General features: G+C 41.6%; 1 protein-coding gene across 12 annotated transcripts in view; it reads right to left on the bottom strand.

Annotated features, from left to right (window-relative positions):
- Positions 1-15,423, bottom strand: part of EMSY (EMSY transcriptional repressor, BRCA2 interacting) — a 40,661-nt gene extending 25,238 nt beyond the window's left edge. For 9 of the 12 annotated variants that reach the window (XM_082074191.1, XM_082074193.1, XM_082074189.1 and 6 more), the window contains exons 1-7: positions 15,310-15,423; positions 13,834-13,942; positions 10,243-10,342; positions 9,531-9,605; positions 7,118-7,293; positions 5,333-5,485; positions 1,716-1,975 (exon numbers count right to left, since the gene is read on the bottom strand). In XM_082074191.1, coding sequence (XP_081930317.1) covers positions 1,716-1,975; positions 5,333-5,485; positions 7,118-7,293; positions 9,531-9,605; positions 10,243-10,342; positions 13,834-13,903 — 834 coding nt within the window. In that variant the 5' untranslated portion in view covers positions 13,904-13,942; positions 15,310-15,423. Of the gene's footprint in view, positions 1-1,715; positions 1,976-5,332; positions 5,486-7,117; positions 7,294-9,530; positions 9,606-10,242; positions 10,343-13,828; positions 13,943-15,309 lie in introns of those variants that run through there. The other 3 variants (XM_082074186.1, XM_082074192.1, XM_082074194.1) reach the window with 2 other exon arrangements.
- Positions 15,424-16,526: the final 1,103 nt, after the last annotated feature.

Raw genomic sequence — 16,526 nt, forward strand, 5'->3', positions numbered from 1 at the left:
AGCTCTCTAACAAGATAAGCAATTATTTTTCCATCATTGCAGATTAGCGAGAGTCAAATAATTCACTGCAAAGCAAACTCAAAAACTTCCATGTCAGAACAAGCAGAGGCACAACTGCACAAAGACTCTATCACTCCATTCTCTTCCTTTCAGAGATTTACTACACTCCACCGTCAACTACTATGATATAACACTCATAGTTACAACACTACAGACATTTAAGGCAAAAAAATTCTTCCTGCACAAAAGATGAGCCTAACAAGAACAACAGGATTGGCAAATTAAGCCCTATCGTAGATGTGGATTTGTGGCAATGAAAGCAGGACATTTTATTCGATGGTTTATGCTCATTCACAAATTTCTATTTGTGTATTTAGAGATGAAATTTGATTAAGGACACTGTTACAGAACTGTGAGTCAAATGAAAGCATCTGAAGTGGGAAAAGGGCAGAAAGCAAGTTCTTCATTGCACATCCCTTCAGTTAATCTTCCTTGGTTTTAGAGTTTCCAAAAATGAGGACATGGGAACTCTGCTAATCCAAACAGAGTCATAAAACAATTAAGACGACTAACAGCACAAATACTGTGTGAAGGTTTGAGCTCAATAGTCAAACTCTCAGGGTTGAAAAAGAAAATGTCTGTTAGTGGCCAGGCTACCATCAGTCTGTTGGTATTAGGGCCAAATTATTTCCACAGACCATCCTTCTCCAAGTCTGCCTTAATAACCACAGCAAGAACAAGCTTGGTTTGGGCCAGTCATCTTTTTTTATATTGTAAGAACAAAAGAGCAGACACATCTGAAATGCTTCCTAAAGTATGGGACAGTTGTCATGCCATAGATCAGGCATGTAAATATCTGAGTTGAATACAAAATTTCAGCATGGAAAAAGCTTCTCCACACAACTGCATTCTGGTGAAAGCTGGGCACATTGAGCTGAAATAATGCAACTGATTTTGACCACTATAACGCTGTTAATGTAGAATGAGAAATGGCACACTAGTACTGAAAGGAAAATAAAGCCCCCCAGTCTTTGATCGGCTCCGAAAATAAGCTTTATAGATCGGAAAAAAAAGCTAGGCTCTAGACAAAAGGCTTGGCAAGGGAAAACCCACGCCACCTCTCCTGGAATTCCACTACTGCAAAGAATCATTATAAATAAGGAAAATAGAAATAAGAAAGATTACCTTTGACCAATAGTTGTTACCATCTGAAGGCTGTTCAGTGGCCTATGTGATCCAGTTCTCAGTGGACTAGTGTCCATATCACAAAACCCAACACCACAAATGGTCCTAACTGGTAACCTTGTTGGCAGTCTCACCAGAGAGGCCAAGAATTGAATGAGCATGGAGACTGAATCCCCTCTCATCCCTAGAAGTGGTCCCTTCAGGTCAGGGTTGAGGCACATTGGTGGGGCAGTCTGGGGGAAGCTTGCACTCCCGCTGCCTGTGCTGTACCTGTTCTGTGGATAAAAAGAGGGCTTCAGTCTCCACGGCTGTCAATCCAGGTCCTTTCACACACAGGTGAACTAAATTCATACAAGAGTTTGGTTTTTCTCTTTGTTTTACAGAGGGATTACCTTATCCCAAGCGCAATCCTTAAAAAAAATACACCAACAAACCAGCCAGACAGTTCATCAAAAGTAAGAGTCAAACATCGCATCTTATTCATTGATAAAACCAGAATAAAGTAACATTTGGCAGCTTCCCCCACATACCTTCTGTGTTGTCGTGTTTGTTGTCTGTGTTGAGGGCTTAGTGAAGGTTATTTTCACAGGCGACATGTGTGGCGGTAGGGAGTTGGCAATGCTCTGCATGATATTACTCATCTTGGGGCTGCCACTTACAGGCACGGTGATAGTTTTAGTGACAGGAGTCACCGCCTTCGGGACTTCTTTCAGGAGAACAGGGGAAGAACTGGAAGAATTCGTTCGCCGTCTTTTGCGGGGCTTTTCGTCATCATCTGAGCAGCTGACACCTGGAAAAGAAGTACTTTTTCTATATTATCTTTTCCCCAACTGCGGGTCTCGGTGTTTTCTAAAACACTATAAATTTGCTGAGTTTTATACTCACTTTCAAATAAGAGAAAAAGAAATAGAGGATAAATCACATCTTATGGTCACAACTAATCCACACCATGCAACAGATGGTCTCGGTCCTTTATACAGACCACACTTACAGTGCCATAAAGCCAAGAAACAAAACATCATAAAAAACAAGTCGCTCAGTTATTGGGTTAATTCCATTCAGTTTAAGATATTAAAAGAACATTGGAGCCAATACAGGGATTTCATTCTATCTCCAGAAGTTTGACTAATGAGATTATATACACAAGGGGACTGGACAACGTCTTGTACATTCCAGTTTAAAATTTTACACTACACTGTTGTTGTTGCTGGTTTTGTTTAAAGCCCCTGGACTACTGAAGTTTATCCTCCTGTAGTCTTCTCTGATTTCAATTTTCGTACCTACTTTAATGCCATCATTAAAACACCTTTTTCCCTTTCACCTCGATACAGCATCGAGATCCTTTTTGTTTTTAATTACATACTTTAACTATGAAGGTCAAACCTCACTTTATCAGCTTCTGTCTTGTTTGGTGCATATATGAATATATATATATACACACACACACACAGATATAAACCAGCACCTAACACACAATAATGAAAAACAGAGTCCAGTATCAAAGGAGTTCATTCTTCCTCACAATCATCTACTGTACACATATAAAGTCTGCTGCAATATTCAGGATAACAGTGTGATCAATGCAACTTAAATCCATATGAAACTTTCCAAAGCAGGCAACAGGTTCATAAATTGGTATACATTACACAAAGATCCAGTTTAATAACTGAAAACTTCTTATAGCTATTGGGTAGCATTTAGGTTTACCAATTAGCCAGTGTTTTTTTAAAATACGGAGATAAGCCAAAAAGACACAGTCTCCCCTATGCAAAACAAGACCAAGTGTCTTGTTCCGTTTGCCTGGAGCTTAAAGACAAAAAAATGCCGTCATGACAAGAAACAGTCTTGCTGGTAACCCAAGCAAACTTGGTTGGCAATCTCTAATTAGGGTTAAGATCTAATTAGTCTCTAATTAAAATATTCTGACATTGAAAAAGTGAAGACGCAGGAATTAACATGGACAAGAGAGTGCCCAGTAGAACAGCAAGTGATTTCTGAAAAATGGGATTCCTTCTTATCACGAGTACCAGCTCATTTGCAGGTACACTTCAGAACGCTGACAAAGATGGAAAAACGAGCTAGAGAAGAGAAGCAAAAACTATTTTTTAAGTTTGCTTTGAAGCCCAAAAAATAGTTTGAGGTGGATGTAACAGTACAGATGAAGCATGGATTTATGAGCCCAGATTTCAAAGCTCTAATCAAGAATTCACTTCATGGCCCTGCACAAGCCTAGTGGTGATCTCCACCTATAAAGCAAGGATTTGGTTCCATGACTTCAAGGTCTATCATGAACAGGCTTTTAAGTATTACTCTGAGTACACTACGCAGATTGATAACTGTGAGGTCACTAATCACACTGAAAATGTGTAGGAATTTCAGAATCCATTCCAAGCAAGAAAACACATGCAGCTAAGATGCTAGGACACAGCTGTTATTTTGGTGGGTCACCAAGAAACACTGCAGAGAAAGGTATTTATTTGTGGTCCTCATCAACAAAAAAAACAAAAAATAGGACACACCACAGATTAAACTAGCAGAACATTATTTTACGCTAAATACAGCTCACTGCATCTCCTGTTTTCACAGCTGAGGTTCTGCAAAAATGTTATTCCTATAATTTCATGTTAGAAACTGTGTTTGCAGAAAGTTTTCCACATGCATTCAGCTAAAAGTTAATGCAGCTCAACTACAACTCACACTTGGTGAGCAAGGGAGCAGAGGCACAGAGAGGCTAATGGCTCCATCAGCCTGTGGCTTGGACAAGGTCACACAACAGATCAGCAGCAAAGTCATGAATCTAACTCAGGTCCCCTGAGTTTGCTCTTGAGCAGGTTTGTTAAAACTAACATGACTGATATAATACACTCTGAAAGACACTTTTCCTTACAAAACAAAAAATGAACAAAATGAAGCATGTGAAGTGGGGGAAAAAATAAAATCTAGGGATGGGCAGAATAAAAATGAGAACCTTTCATCCCCCTCCATTGTGTGTCTAGACTGGTTTTATACTCATTACCAAGTAATAATTCAAGAGAGGTCGAAATTAAATTTTTAAGAGGTTAAGAACATTTTCCCCCTGAATCGTTAAACTAAAGATGAGTGATTAGTGCATTAAATCAGAAAAATGAAAAATCTTAATGGGTTCCATGGGTTGATATAGCCATTAAAGATGGTGGTTTACAGGTAATATTATATTAAAGTAATATGTGACATATTTGACTAGCTAAAAGTTTATACAAACAGGCACATAAGTCATAAAGATTAAAATAATTCTTTAAATATTAAATGTATCCAAGGCAAGCATAAAAATAGCTCTTATCAACTTTACTATTAATCTTTGTCACCCGCATTTCGACAGGCATCAAATAAGGACAAAAGGAAACATTTTTAATTATTAGTTAAATAAAACTACCTTTGATGAGCTAGACATATGTATGAGGATATACTCTGTTTTTACAACTACCTGATTTATTAGCCAAAGAAAGAGATGGGGAGGGACAAGAAAAATGACTGTTTCTAGACGTTACACCCTGGATTTACAAATTTAAATAAATGAAAACGGGTATCTGGTGGGATTTTGTATGGAGTTTTCACAGTTGCGCAGGAATGCAAGCGTCACTAAGATTCGCTTCCAAATAAATCACAAAATGCGCCAACACAGTTAATGTAAGCATATAAATGCTTGCCAAACTACTGTATTCTAAAAATGTACAGGCCAACTGTGGAATTGAAAAGAAAGGACCTTTTCTAACCCAAATAAGTGACTCCTATGCATTATTTAAGCATAAAGAAGAGGTAAGTCCTCTGCAGAAGCAACCAGCAGAGCCACCTTAAAAACAATTTCTGAGCAAGATGGATTAGAAATCCACTGATACACAGCAATTCCTATATTTTATTTTCAAAATACTTCTCACTGGTGTTGTCCCTTGTCATTGCCGTTCCCTGCAGCATATTACAGTGAGTGGGTTTATCCTGAAGGCAATTTCTTTAAAAAAAGGGAAGCAATACATTCATTCTTCAGATTAAATGAAGCCATAAAGGCACTAAATGACTTGCCCAAGGTCAGAGTGTTTAACTCAGTCCATGCTTCAGCCACGAGACTCTCCCTTTCTTTCCCTTTTGTTAATCAGTTGCTAGTATCACTTACTTTTGACGTAAACAGTACTTCCACTTGGCAAGACGACTACATTGGAGGCTGGACTGGCAGGTCTGGGGGACTTCACTGTTGCTACACTGCCACTTGGAACAGGGGTAGATGTTGGGGTTGAAGTGGTACTTGTGTAGGAATAGCAAACCACCACTGAAGAGGAGAAAAGACACCTTCCGTATAACCGAAGTGCAGAATCCCGTTATTCTATCACTATTTTAACAGCTGAAATGGAAGTCAAAGACTTCTCGGGTCATTAGCCACGTCTTTGCCTTTGCAGTCCTGTTACTGTTGAACAGTCCCCAGTTTGACTTAAGCGCGGTCTTGGAATTAACAGCCTCAAAAGACAATATAGAAATCTCATTTCCCCTCCTCCCATCCCCAGAAGTCTGTGCTGTCGATTCTAGGTTTTTTTTATATGTATTAATCTGATGTTGTATTTTACAATTGGTTATTTGTCTTTTTAGCATTAAATATTTTGATCTTTTTGCTTTTCAGAAAATGACCACATCCAGACAGGCAACTGATCACTAGTGCCTCTCCTCAACAGTACATCAGCTGAAGAAACCAAAATACTCCTTCCGTAATGAACAACTCATTTTGCTAACCAGCTTTTTTTAAACCCTTGCTCATAAGTAATATTGCAATAATCCAATATTTCTCACAAAACTGGAATAAAACAGCCCATTTCAATAAGTGTCACATATTCTCCAGTTGCATGAAGCGTAACTCGAACCTATTCAGCCAAGCTAAATGGAATGTGTACTAACATTATTTAAAAGGCACACGGAAAGCAGAAAGTAGCTTTTAATTTGTTAATTTGGTATGTTTAATGTGAAGTAAAAAGAAAAAAAAAGGAAACCAACAAAATTTAATTTTCTTGACCTTCACCAAAACTTACTTATGTTTTTTAAGTGTTATGAAACACCTTCCATCACTTACAGAACTTTACAAAATCTTAAGCCATTGATCCAAGTTTTTAGAGTTTACAGAAATACAGAATGTCAGGGACTGGAAGGGATATCGAAAGCTCATCCAGTGCAATCCCCCTGCCAGAGCAGGAACACCCAGATGAGGTTACACAGGAAGGTGTCCAGGCGGGTTGGAATGTCTGCAGAGAAGGAGACTCCACAACCTCCCTGGGCAGCCTGGGCCAGGCTCTGCCACCCTCACCATGAAGAAGTTTCTTCTCATATTTAAGTGGAACCTTTTGTGTTCCAGTTTGAACCCATTACTCCTTGTCCTATCACTGGTTGCCACCGAGAAGAGCCTGGCTCCATCCTCCTGACACTCACCCTTTATATATTTTTAAACATTAATGAGGTCACCCCTCAGTCTCCTCTTCTCCAGCTCCAGAGCCCCAGCTCCCTCAGCCTTTCCTCACACGGGAGATGCTCCACTCCCTTCAGCATCTTTGTTGCCCTGCGCTGGACTCTCTCCAGCAGTTCCCTGTCCTTCTGGAACTGAGGGGCCACAACTGGACACAATATTCCAGATGTGGTCTCCCCAGGGCAGAGTAGAGGGGCAGGAGAACCTCTCTGATCTACTGACCACCCCCCTTCTAATCCACCCCAGCTACCATTGGCCTTCCTGGCCACAAGGGCCCAGTGCTGGCTCATGCTCATCCTGCTGTCCCCAGGACCCCCAAGTCTCTTTCCCCTATGCTGCTCTCTAATAGGTCATTCCCCAACTTATACTGGGACCTGGAATCTAAGATAACAACTTATAATGTGACATTATTTTGATATTCCCATCAATTGCAGAAGAATCCCGGCTTTCTCTCACCTTCTTTGTTTCCAGTTTCTGCAGGAACTGGCAGAGACGCGTTGTGCTGAACAGCTGCATTGGCGACAGCATTAGCGGTAACAGTAAAAGCTGTTTGTGGAACAAGTCGCGGCATCAGCGGCACCAGTCGACGACCTTCTATAGACCATTCGGAGGAGCTATTTGGTCCAGACATACTAAATAGAAATGAAGGTTCTGTAAGTACACTGCCAAGTTTCCAAAATACTCAGTGCTCTCATTCAAACACCTTTTTTCAACAGCCAAAGTCTAAAAGACACTTTCTCAAGGTATTCTAGAGAAATAATCCTGAACCTTATTCATTTCATGAAAGCCCTTACATTTTTCCCACCTGATACAGAAATCCTCCCACGGTAAAACTTAAGAGTTGCTGCTTCTTTTGCTGATTGATTTTGCAGAGCCCTTAAAAGTCCAGAGGTCTGTGAATGTTGTGTTCAAAACCCCCTTATTAATTAGCTACTATTCAGGTAGAGTGGCTACACACTCTGCTTCTGGATGACAAAAATACCTACACATCCAACATAAGACTACTCAAACTGGTTATATTACAGGGAAAAACCCTTGGCTTCTGAAGCAAATCTTGTTCTACCTGAAAAGTTTCTCCAACTTATTAAATTAATCCCAAACAAGGTAACAGAACATTATATTATTTAAATGCACCTTGTGCATCTTCCTCAACAGAAACCAGCCTACTGCTCTCATTTTCTCTTAACCTTAGTACTCACACACTGACTAGAATGTTTCCAAAAAAGGCTGTTCTTATCTAGATGGAGAAGTGTTTCTGGTTATGACTGGTTTACATAAACCATTTGTCAAATCAGCAAAACCAAAAAGGCGAATTATTTTTCAATGCTGTTATGTTCTTAAGCAAATCAACCCATTCACTGTATTAATATATTCTGAAAAAACAACTCCTCACATGAACTATTACAAGCAGCTTGCAGCAAAAGCTACCACAAATTAGTTCGTAAAATGCAGAGTATCTGCTCTGTTGTTAAATCCTGATACGCTTCAGTGTTCTTCATACGTATTCATACAGTGTAAGCAGAGCTATATCAGCCGAGGTAAAAATACATCTTTAAAATCAAAAATAAGACTACAAATGTTGCGTATAGCAAAGCTGGCAAAGTCGGCTTTCCTAATGAGTTAGAGAATTATTTAAGTCAAATACTATATTATCAACCATCACTTACAACGAGTTATCACAGGAAAAATAAAGAGACGCAGCACTTCACAATTGCACCTTGTCTGGATTATAACATTTCAGCCATTTGAAGTTCAACACCTCAGGACAAACTTTATGCTTCTTCTGTAAAATGCTAAAAGCAGAACTACTACTTAAAAAGGAAGCTTGATTTAAGAGAAGAATCCTGATTTGAAAATTAAATACTTGGTTTTCATTACTTTTTCCCCTTTCTTTAAAGAAGAGTAAGGAACTCAGTGGTTTTTCTTCAGTAAACAGCCTCTTTCTAACTCTTTAAACTTGAACATTAAAGCATTAAAACGCTAAATATCCTTCTGCAGCACTAAAACAGTACGCTGATTTTGGAAGGACAATTGCCAACTCCTATTTGTACGATTTCCTTTCTTTTCCTCCGTATGACACCTAAGTAATCAAACTTAAAAATCTACGGTTGTAACACAGATAAAGGAAAAAAAATACAGACAACTCGCCATCCAGCTCTGTTTAAAGACAGTTCTTAACATTAAGGCTGTTAAGTATTTATCGAAAATAAGTAAGCACTTGCTGCCCTCTTGCTCCTCTCCACCTCTCAAAATCATGTGGAGCTTGTGAAAGGGAACGCAAGGAGGAACCAGCCCCGTTGATGTCAGCACAGCAGCTGCATCAAGCACAGAACAGTGGAACTGATGTCATCAGTTCTCTTGCTGCAGTTTCTCTACTCTAACATTTTTCAACCCCCTCTGCGCTGACACACTGTTTTCCACTAATCTCGGCCACCTCTTTCCCTCCCTTTGTCTTTCTACATGGTTAAGTCCCTCCTCACATAACCTCTCCAAATGGATTTAAACAAAATTAAAGGTGAAATAACCAATAATAAAGCAAACATCTCTTTCTGGCTCATGGATTTCTCTATTTTCTCCACTTTCTGTTCTGGACTATCTTAAAGAAAGCTCCTCCTGACAAAAGACTGTTTCTTATATTGTACTTGTAAAAGGAATTAGATGCCTTCAGATCCAAAATGCAACAGTATTAAATAACTGTTTCTAGTTCCAGGATGTAAATCTGATACAGTAATTCCTTCATCCACACACTGTTTTAACCACTATTCTTTAAACCAGCATCAATCTTCCAAGTTCTGCTGCTCAGTTAAAGTATAATGGATTTTCCAAAGAGCACCTTTGGAAACCACACAGAAAATGGCCTGTAACTTACTTGTGTGCAATAGTCGTTAGTCGTTCATCATTTACTGCTCTCCGAACTTCAGCACGATGTCGCTCTGTTGAAATACTATTAAAAAAACCCAGCAATATATTTTAGTCAGAGCGTGACACGAACATTTATCTAAAACTTCTAACTAAAATTAAACTTATGAATAATCTACTCAAGAGACAAAAGGGAACGGCCATTTACATTTAGGAGATTGTCACTTAACTTCTGCTGTCACAGTGAGGAAGAATTAATGTATTATTGTCCTAAAATATTAGTGAAGAATAAAAAGAACATTGTATTTCATAGGGTACCCCTACAAAACAGCTAGAATCCAATATCCTAATGAGAGCAATACATTTAATGCCTATAGTAGGAAAATTTGCACAGAATATGCAGCGTTCTTTCTTCTTGTAACTTGGGGCCAAAGACCTTGAAGTCGTATCTTGATAGAACTCCAAGCTAGTGCACACAATTGAACCAGCTGCAATCCTTTAACACTCAGTATCTCACAAAACACCAACAACGATTCAACCACTAAAGCACAGTTGTTTTTCCTTATTAAAAACTCAAAGCAGAATAGGAATTAAACCTCCACAAGGCAGAGAATGACTTCCGTAAATTAATATTTGCTTGGTGATACTAGCAACAGAAAAAGAACGCGATACCTTAAAAGAAAACAGGTCATCGGTTCTTATTTTAAAAAGGTCAGAGTTACCTAAGCACTTTAGAGAGTTCTCCAAGAAGATCCTTCTTCTCTTTCGTAAGGTCTCCCTGCGCACGTAAGGCACTGATGACACCTGCGTACGCCTCCAGTTCTGAAGAATTAAAGCAAATAATATTTCTATTTAACACTCACAGCAAAGGGGGAAAGAGAAAAGTTATTTTCACTATTACTGACAGTATTTTATTAATTTTGAAAATCATTAAAAGGAACATGTCTTTCAATTATTCAGTGCTTTTCAAAAGAGACTGATGATTTAGAGCTCTCTCAGTCAATTACTCTGCAGCGTACAGCTTTTCTACGAAACAACTGTATCGTCACAGAGGATTATCTAGTTTATAAACCAAACCAAATATTTCAGGCTCTCTCTGAGCTGACAGTTCAGCCAGAACGCTTGAAGAAACAGTCCCCAAATTTGGAGAGTAGCTCAGAACTCTCTAGAAGGAGGAGAAGAAAATCTTTAACACGTATCATTGTTAGAAGTTCCACAGAGAAGCTTGGCTTGAAAAAGTAATACACTATCAAAAGAACAACTAATTTTTTCCATAATGCCTTCCCTTAATTAGCATGGAGAACATAATCTCTAGTTTGTTAAATACGATCATCATAATCTTTTATGCCCATTTACTTGATATGTACAACTGCTTGAGTGTGAAAAGAATGCAACGCACTGAACTAAACCTGCTCAACACAAAAGAAACAATCTGGTTATTCTTAAATGTAGAGCCAGCATGAAGATTAATTCACAAAAATACAACTCTGATTTACCAAAATTTATAATTCCAGGTGACCTATGTAAATACCAGTCCACTGATGTTTTTAAAAAAATAGAATAGCTAAAGATTGCTGAACATTCTGAATTTTGTCCTACTCAGCAGTAGGAAAATACATCTCATACAAATAATGGAGTCTGCTAATTTGCCCCCAAATGACTTGCTATTCTAAGCTTAGCACGGTTTAAGGAAACGTTACTGAAACTCCTGCTTTAAACCACAAATACAGATTTTTTTTTCCCAATACTTACATAGGTGTCTTTCATTCGACACCCCCATTTCAGTGGTCAACCCAAACCCACCCCCCAACAGTTAACCAAAAGCGAGAATCAAAGGGGCAGACCAAAACCTAACACCTCTGAAGTTTGCTGCAAAAGAAAGACTGATGCTATTCTGAAAAGCCTGCGGGATTCCAAAGAGCTAATTTACAAATCAAATCAAGGAACTGGGTTCAAAAGAAGTCCTGCTCTCCTGTCCTGATTAAGCAGACAACACACAAAGCAGAGTCGCTTTGGTTAACTATGCAGCCTGCACAAGGATGCTGAGTGACCTACAGAAGCGTTCGCAGCTTCAGTTATAAAACATTCACTAATTAAAGCAACGGTTATTACTAATATCAACATTTATTTAGACAACCACGTTACGGTATTTAAGATACTAATTATTTTCTTCTGTTAACCACATAAAGTAATTCTTAGATACAACCATATAATTATTTAGCAAGGATAGTTGTTTTTCTCTTTCTGCATTTTTAATAGCGATCCTCTACACTAGTGCTTTAAAAAAAGGCACATTCTGGCCTTCTGGAAGCTAGCAAAGATAACAGAACAGCTTTAACCAGCTTCCTCACCCTTATGTCTACGTAGCAATCAGTAATTGGTGCGCCCTCTTTCCAACACAAAACACATCAAACGGCCTAAACAGATTTCACAAATAAATATAATTATTTCAAGCATAAGATGCAACATCCCCTATTTCAGTTACAAACCATGAACACCGCAGAAAAACACCGGGTATTGCCAATTTCTCACCTGCACCACCGCATCTCACCCATGTCAGACAATCCCACTGTTGCGGTCAAAAATAAGCAGTTGGGCTGAGAGCTGGAAAAGTGGGACCTTCTAAAGCAGATTAATATTGCAGGATATGACCATTTAAAGAGCTATTTGCTCTCACTGCCCCTGCTCCTTCCCCCTCTAACCTTGTGAAGCGTCTATTTAAACTGAGAGCTTCTGTACCCTAGAGAGACAGGGCTCTGCTCCTCTGTTAGGCTGGCAGGGCCCTCTTGTGGGGACACAGCTCATGCCAGCAAAAAAAAAGAAAGAAAACACTACTTATTTTTTTATTTTTTTTCTTTCCTGTCAGCCTAGGTTATGTCATTGAAGGAGGTGCAGCTGCAGTTCTGTTTGGCTCAGCTGCACCAGCGAGGCTGTGCCAGCACAGCACCGTCAGCTGGGCTAGAAGTTGGTTGTTTTGGTTATTTTTCCACGCTCCCAGCCAGTGGAGCTGCGTTAACAAAATTTAGTAGCGCAGATCCAGTCCAAGTCTTTTTGCATCCTGTACTTTCTCCTGGTTTTCGTGCTTCTTGAGCCTCACTTAAACCTAGGGCTGTCGCCTTAACGGATGTACAGCTTCCAGTGTCACGCGCAACAGCCGCATCACTGTCTGTTTGAACAGAAAGCAAATCCCAGATTCCAAAGGAATGAAAAAAAAAAATAGGGCAAAGCGAGGGAAAATAAATTCTCAACTCTCAGAAAAGAAAGTGGATGGCTTCATAATGTAGAGAACCTTGGCACAGTTAAGAAGTGCAGCACATCATTTAACATTCAGGTAAAATGAGAACTAGAAAAAGCTGTGACTTGACCGTCAGAGGAAGTTAGAGGCAGTCTCAACTTTCTTCCTGACGTAATTTCTTAGATTATGCTCCTCAGAAGTTTGAAAAGAAATCTTAGGTGTTTTTTTTTTCCTCTTCTAATACTACACATCATTTAACCAGCCAAACAGCTAAACTAAAAAATAAATACAGCTCTAAGAACCCAAAAACCACCAGGCAGGATCAGATCAAACGTCTAACAAAGGATTCTCTCTCCTGTGGTAGCCAGAAGTGGATGCAAGCAAATAGTTTTATTACCTTCCAAAATGCAAAAGTGTGTCTCCTTGTACACATGTATTTATAAGGATGGAGCACAAAAAAATCTCCCACTATAAGGCTTTTGGGCAGGACTCTCGGATATTGCAAGACATTTGAAACAATGCTAAAAGCTCCTGCTGTTATGACAGTTAAAAGAGAAGACTGTTGTCACATTTCCCTGATAATCTGTGCAACTGCAAATCACAAACTATCACTTCTTTTTTTGTCTCCTGTTTCAAGTCTTCATGATAGTATCTTTACAACTTAAACTGAGTCCCAGAGTGCCAGTTAAGTCAGGGTTGTATGATTTTTTTTTGGTAAAAAAAAGGCCTCAAACACAGAACTGAAAAACAAACACCCTCCTCTCACAGAGTATCCTGTTGCATGTTAATAATCATAAAAAGAACAGCAATGCAACACTGCGACATCGAGGCAGAGATGGACTGGTGCATCCATGAAGGATTCGACCAAAACCAATTCTTCTCTATTCATTTTGCGCAGGCAGAGAGCATCTGCTAAACATCACTTCAAACCAGCGCTGTCAAACCAATGACACATGCAAAGCACAAAAAAATGACTTGTAAGTTGCCTGTAGACATATTGAAGTATTTCACGGAAGCAGCAGGCAGGCGAATCTTAAAAGGGCGAACATACAGACCCACAAATTGTATCTTACTGTACCCAGTTTGCGAAGGATCCTCTTGCACTCATCTCTGCTGAGATCCAGAAGAGTTGGCCACACCACGGGCATCTTTCCCTCGCGTCTGCGCTCCCACAGAGCTCAGCCTTGCTGGAGAAAAGGAATATAAATGCAGTAAGCACAAGCCCCTCGTTTATTAATGAATGCAAAACTCTCCTCAGCCTGCTCGTAACTCCGCCAACATGTTCACTCCCAGCCCCTGTAATGGGGTTTTGCATGCAGGAATCCAGCAGTTTCAAAAGGGCACAGGCTCCCTATACTCTCTTACTCAAACCCATCGCCCAGACCTTTTTATTGAGTATCTTATAGGCTTTTTTCCACACTGGAACGCTCCTCAAATTGATGCTGGAGTCTCCTCCCTCTCCTTTATGCACAGAGCACCTATTTATAAGAACTTCTTCCCAGCTCACCACTCGCTCCCACTTCCCCCCCCCCGGCCAACCCCAGGGAACGCATTTAGCGCCAGCCTGTTGTACGACAGAACGCCGAAATGAGTAAATAAATAAACAAATAAATAAATACATTTTTAAAAGTGAAAATTTGCTTTACTCGTACCAACGCTCACCAAAAAAATAAATAAATAAATAAAATAAAATCATAAAACACGGGAACACCCCCTCGCCCCAGGGAACGCATTTAGCGCCGGCCTGTTGTGTGACAGAATGCCAAAATGATTAAATAAATAAATAAAATTTAAAACGTGAAAATCTGCTTTAAGCATACCAACACTCACCAAAAAAAATAAATAAATAAAAATTAAAAAAACAAAACAAAACACAGGAACAACCCCTCGCCCGATCAATGCATTTATCACCAGCCTGTTGTATGACACAACGCCAAAATTAATAAATAATTAATTTTTAAAAGTGAAAATTCGCTTTACGCGTACCAACACTCACCAAAAAAAAACAAAAAAACAAAAAAACAAAAAACCCAACAAACAAACCAAAATAAAAAAACAAACACGGGAACACCGCCTCGCCCGATCGCATCTCGGCGAGATGCCGGGGGTGGCGGGGAAGGAGGGCGCATCTCCAATAAAGGAAAAAAAAAATACATATAGATACATATATATAAAAGAGGAGCCGGAGGAGAGCGGGACGAGCCGGTTGGTGCCGGGGAGGGGGTGGGGGGATGGGGGAACAAAAGCCCCGGCGCCGCCGCACGTTCCTGGAGGGGGGGAATGGAGGGGAAAGCGGGAGAATCTCCCCTCAGGGGCGCCCGGGGGCGGCCGCCACCCGCCGACTCCTCGGCGCTGGGTACCCGGTGGCCGCCCCCGATGTCGAGAGGGAGGGGAAGAAGGAGCGGGGCGGCGGCTGCTGCTTCCCCGCTGCCCACGGGGCCGTGAGGGGGCGGCGGGTCCCGCCGTCCGGGGAACGGGAGCTGCCCCCTTCCCCGAGGAAGGGGGAAAGCGCACCGGGGAGGGGCAGCGGAGGCTGCCGGGGAGCGGGACCCACCTGCCCGGCCGTGCCCTGCACATCGAAAGGCCCCTCGGCGGCCACGGCCCCTCCTCTCCCCTCCCGGTGCCGCTCTCGGGTTTGTTTGGTGGCGGCGGCGGCAGTGCTTCCCCGGGCCAAGATGGCCGCGGGGCGCACTGCGCGTGCGCGCGCGCCGCGGGGCACGCCGGGAGTTGTAGTCCCTGCCACCACCCTTGGCCAGCGAGGAGATGGAAGAAGCGGGTGGCAAGATGGCGCGGGGCGAGAGCGTTGCGCATGCGCGGCCGCGCAGGGTGTACCTGGGAGTTGTAGTTCTCTCGGCGTTTGTCGACGCGGTGGGAAGCGGCGCCGGCCGTCCCGCCATGGCCCGCCGGGCGGGTACGGGCAGCGACTGGGGTCAAACAACCCCGCCCGCGTTGCGCGCTGTGTAAAATACCTCCGGTCTCGGCGTGTTTTAAACGCGCCCCCCGCGCTCCTAAACTTTAAGCCCTTAACGTCTGACCGCCGCTTCTACAACGAAATCTGAGCGGGTTAACATCAGCCCTGACGTCATTTGGCCGTTTCCAGCTTTTCTGGCTGAAAAGCAGCCGCGGTTACGCGCGGGGCTGCGGTCACCGCGCTGCCGTGCGAGCAAAAAGGTCATAAAATCCACACCTAAAACCACATTCACAGCCGCTTCGGGGTGTTTTTGCTCCCTGCGGTAATTCTTGGGGGAGCGGAGCAACCACCTGCTCCAAAACGCCGTAAGCGCTGTTTTCACAGCCATGGCCTGGCAGTTATTTTATATATAACAGGAATTACAGCTTCTTTTGTTTTTTTCCCTGCAGATTTCTAAGAATGGCAATAAATTGTATCATTTCTAAAAGACCGTAGATCTGACTAGAGATAGAAAACACCTCTGAGGTGCCGCCGGAGCTTAAAAACAATCCATCCGTGGCCGCGTGTTGCTGCGAAAAAGCAAACAAAAATCATCTATAAAACCATCCTCGAGGCGACCGCTGGAAAATCATACGAAAACCCCTTCAGGATGAGCGTTTGCCGTCGGGTCTCCACCTCACAACGCTTCGTTTTTGCTGTGGGCGCTTATTTTCCACGCTTCGTCTTGCACGCTTTTCTGATTTCGCAAACAGGCCCCCCTGGGGGGACGGGAGGTTTGATGAAGAGGAGGGAAGGGCTCCTCCTCATTCCGCTTTATCCTGTAAAATCCTGAAATAAATAACTTACGCTTTTTCTATGGA

The sequence above is a fragment of the Streptopelia decaocto genome (assembly GCF_964273445.1).
Source record: "Streptopelia decaocto genome assembly, chromosome: 1".
Classification (NCBI taxonomy): Eukaryota; Metazoa; Chordata; class Aves; order Columbiformes; family Columbidae; genus Streptopelia; species Streptopelia decaocto.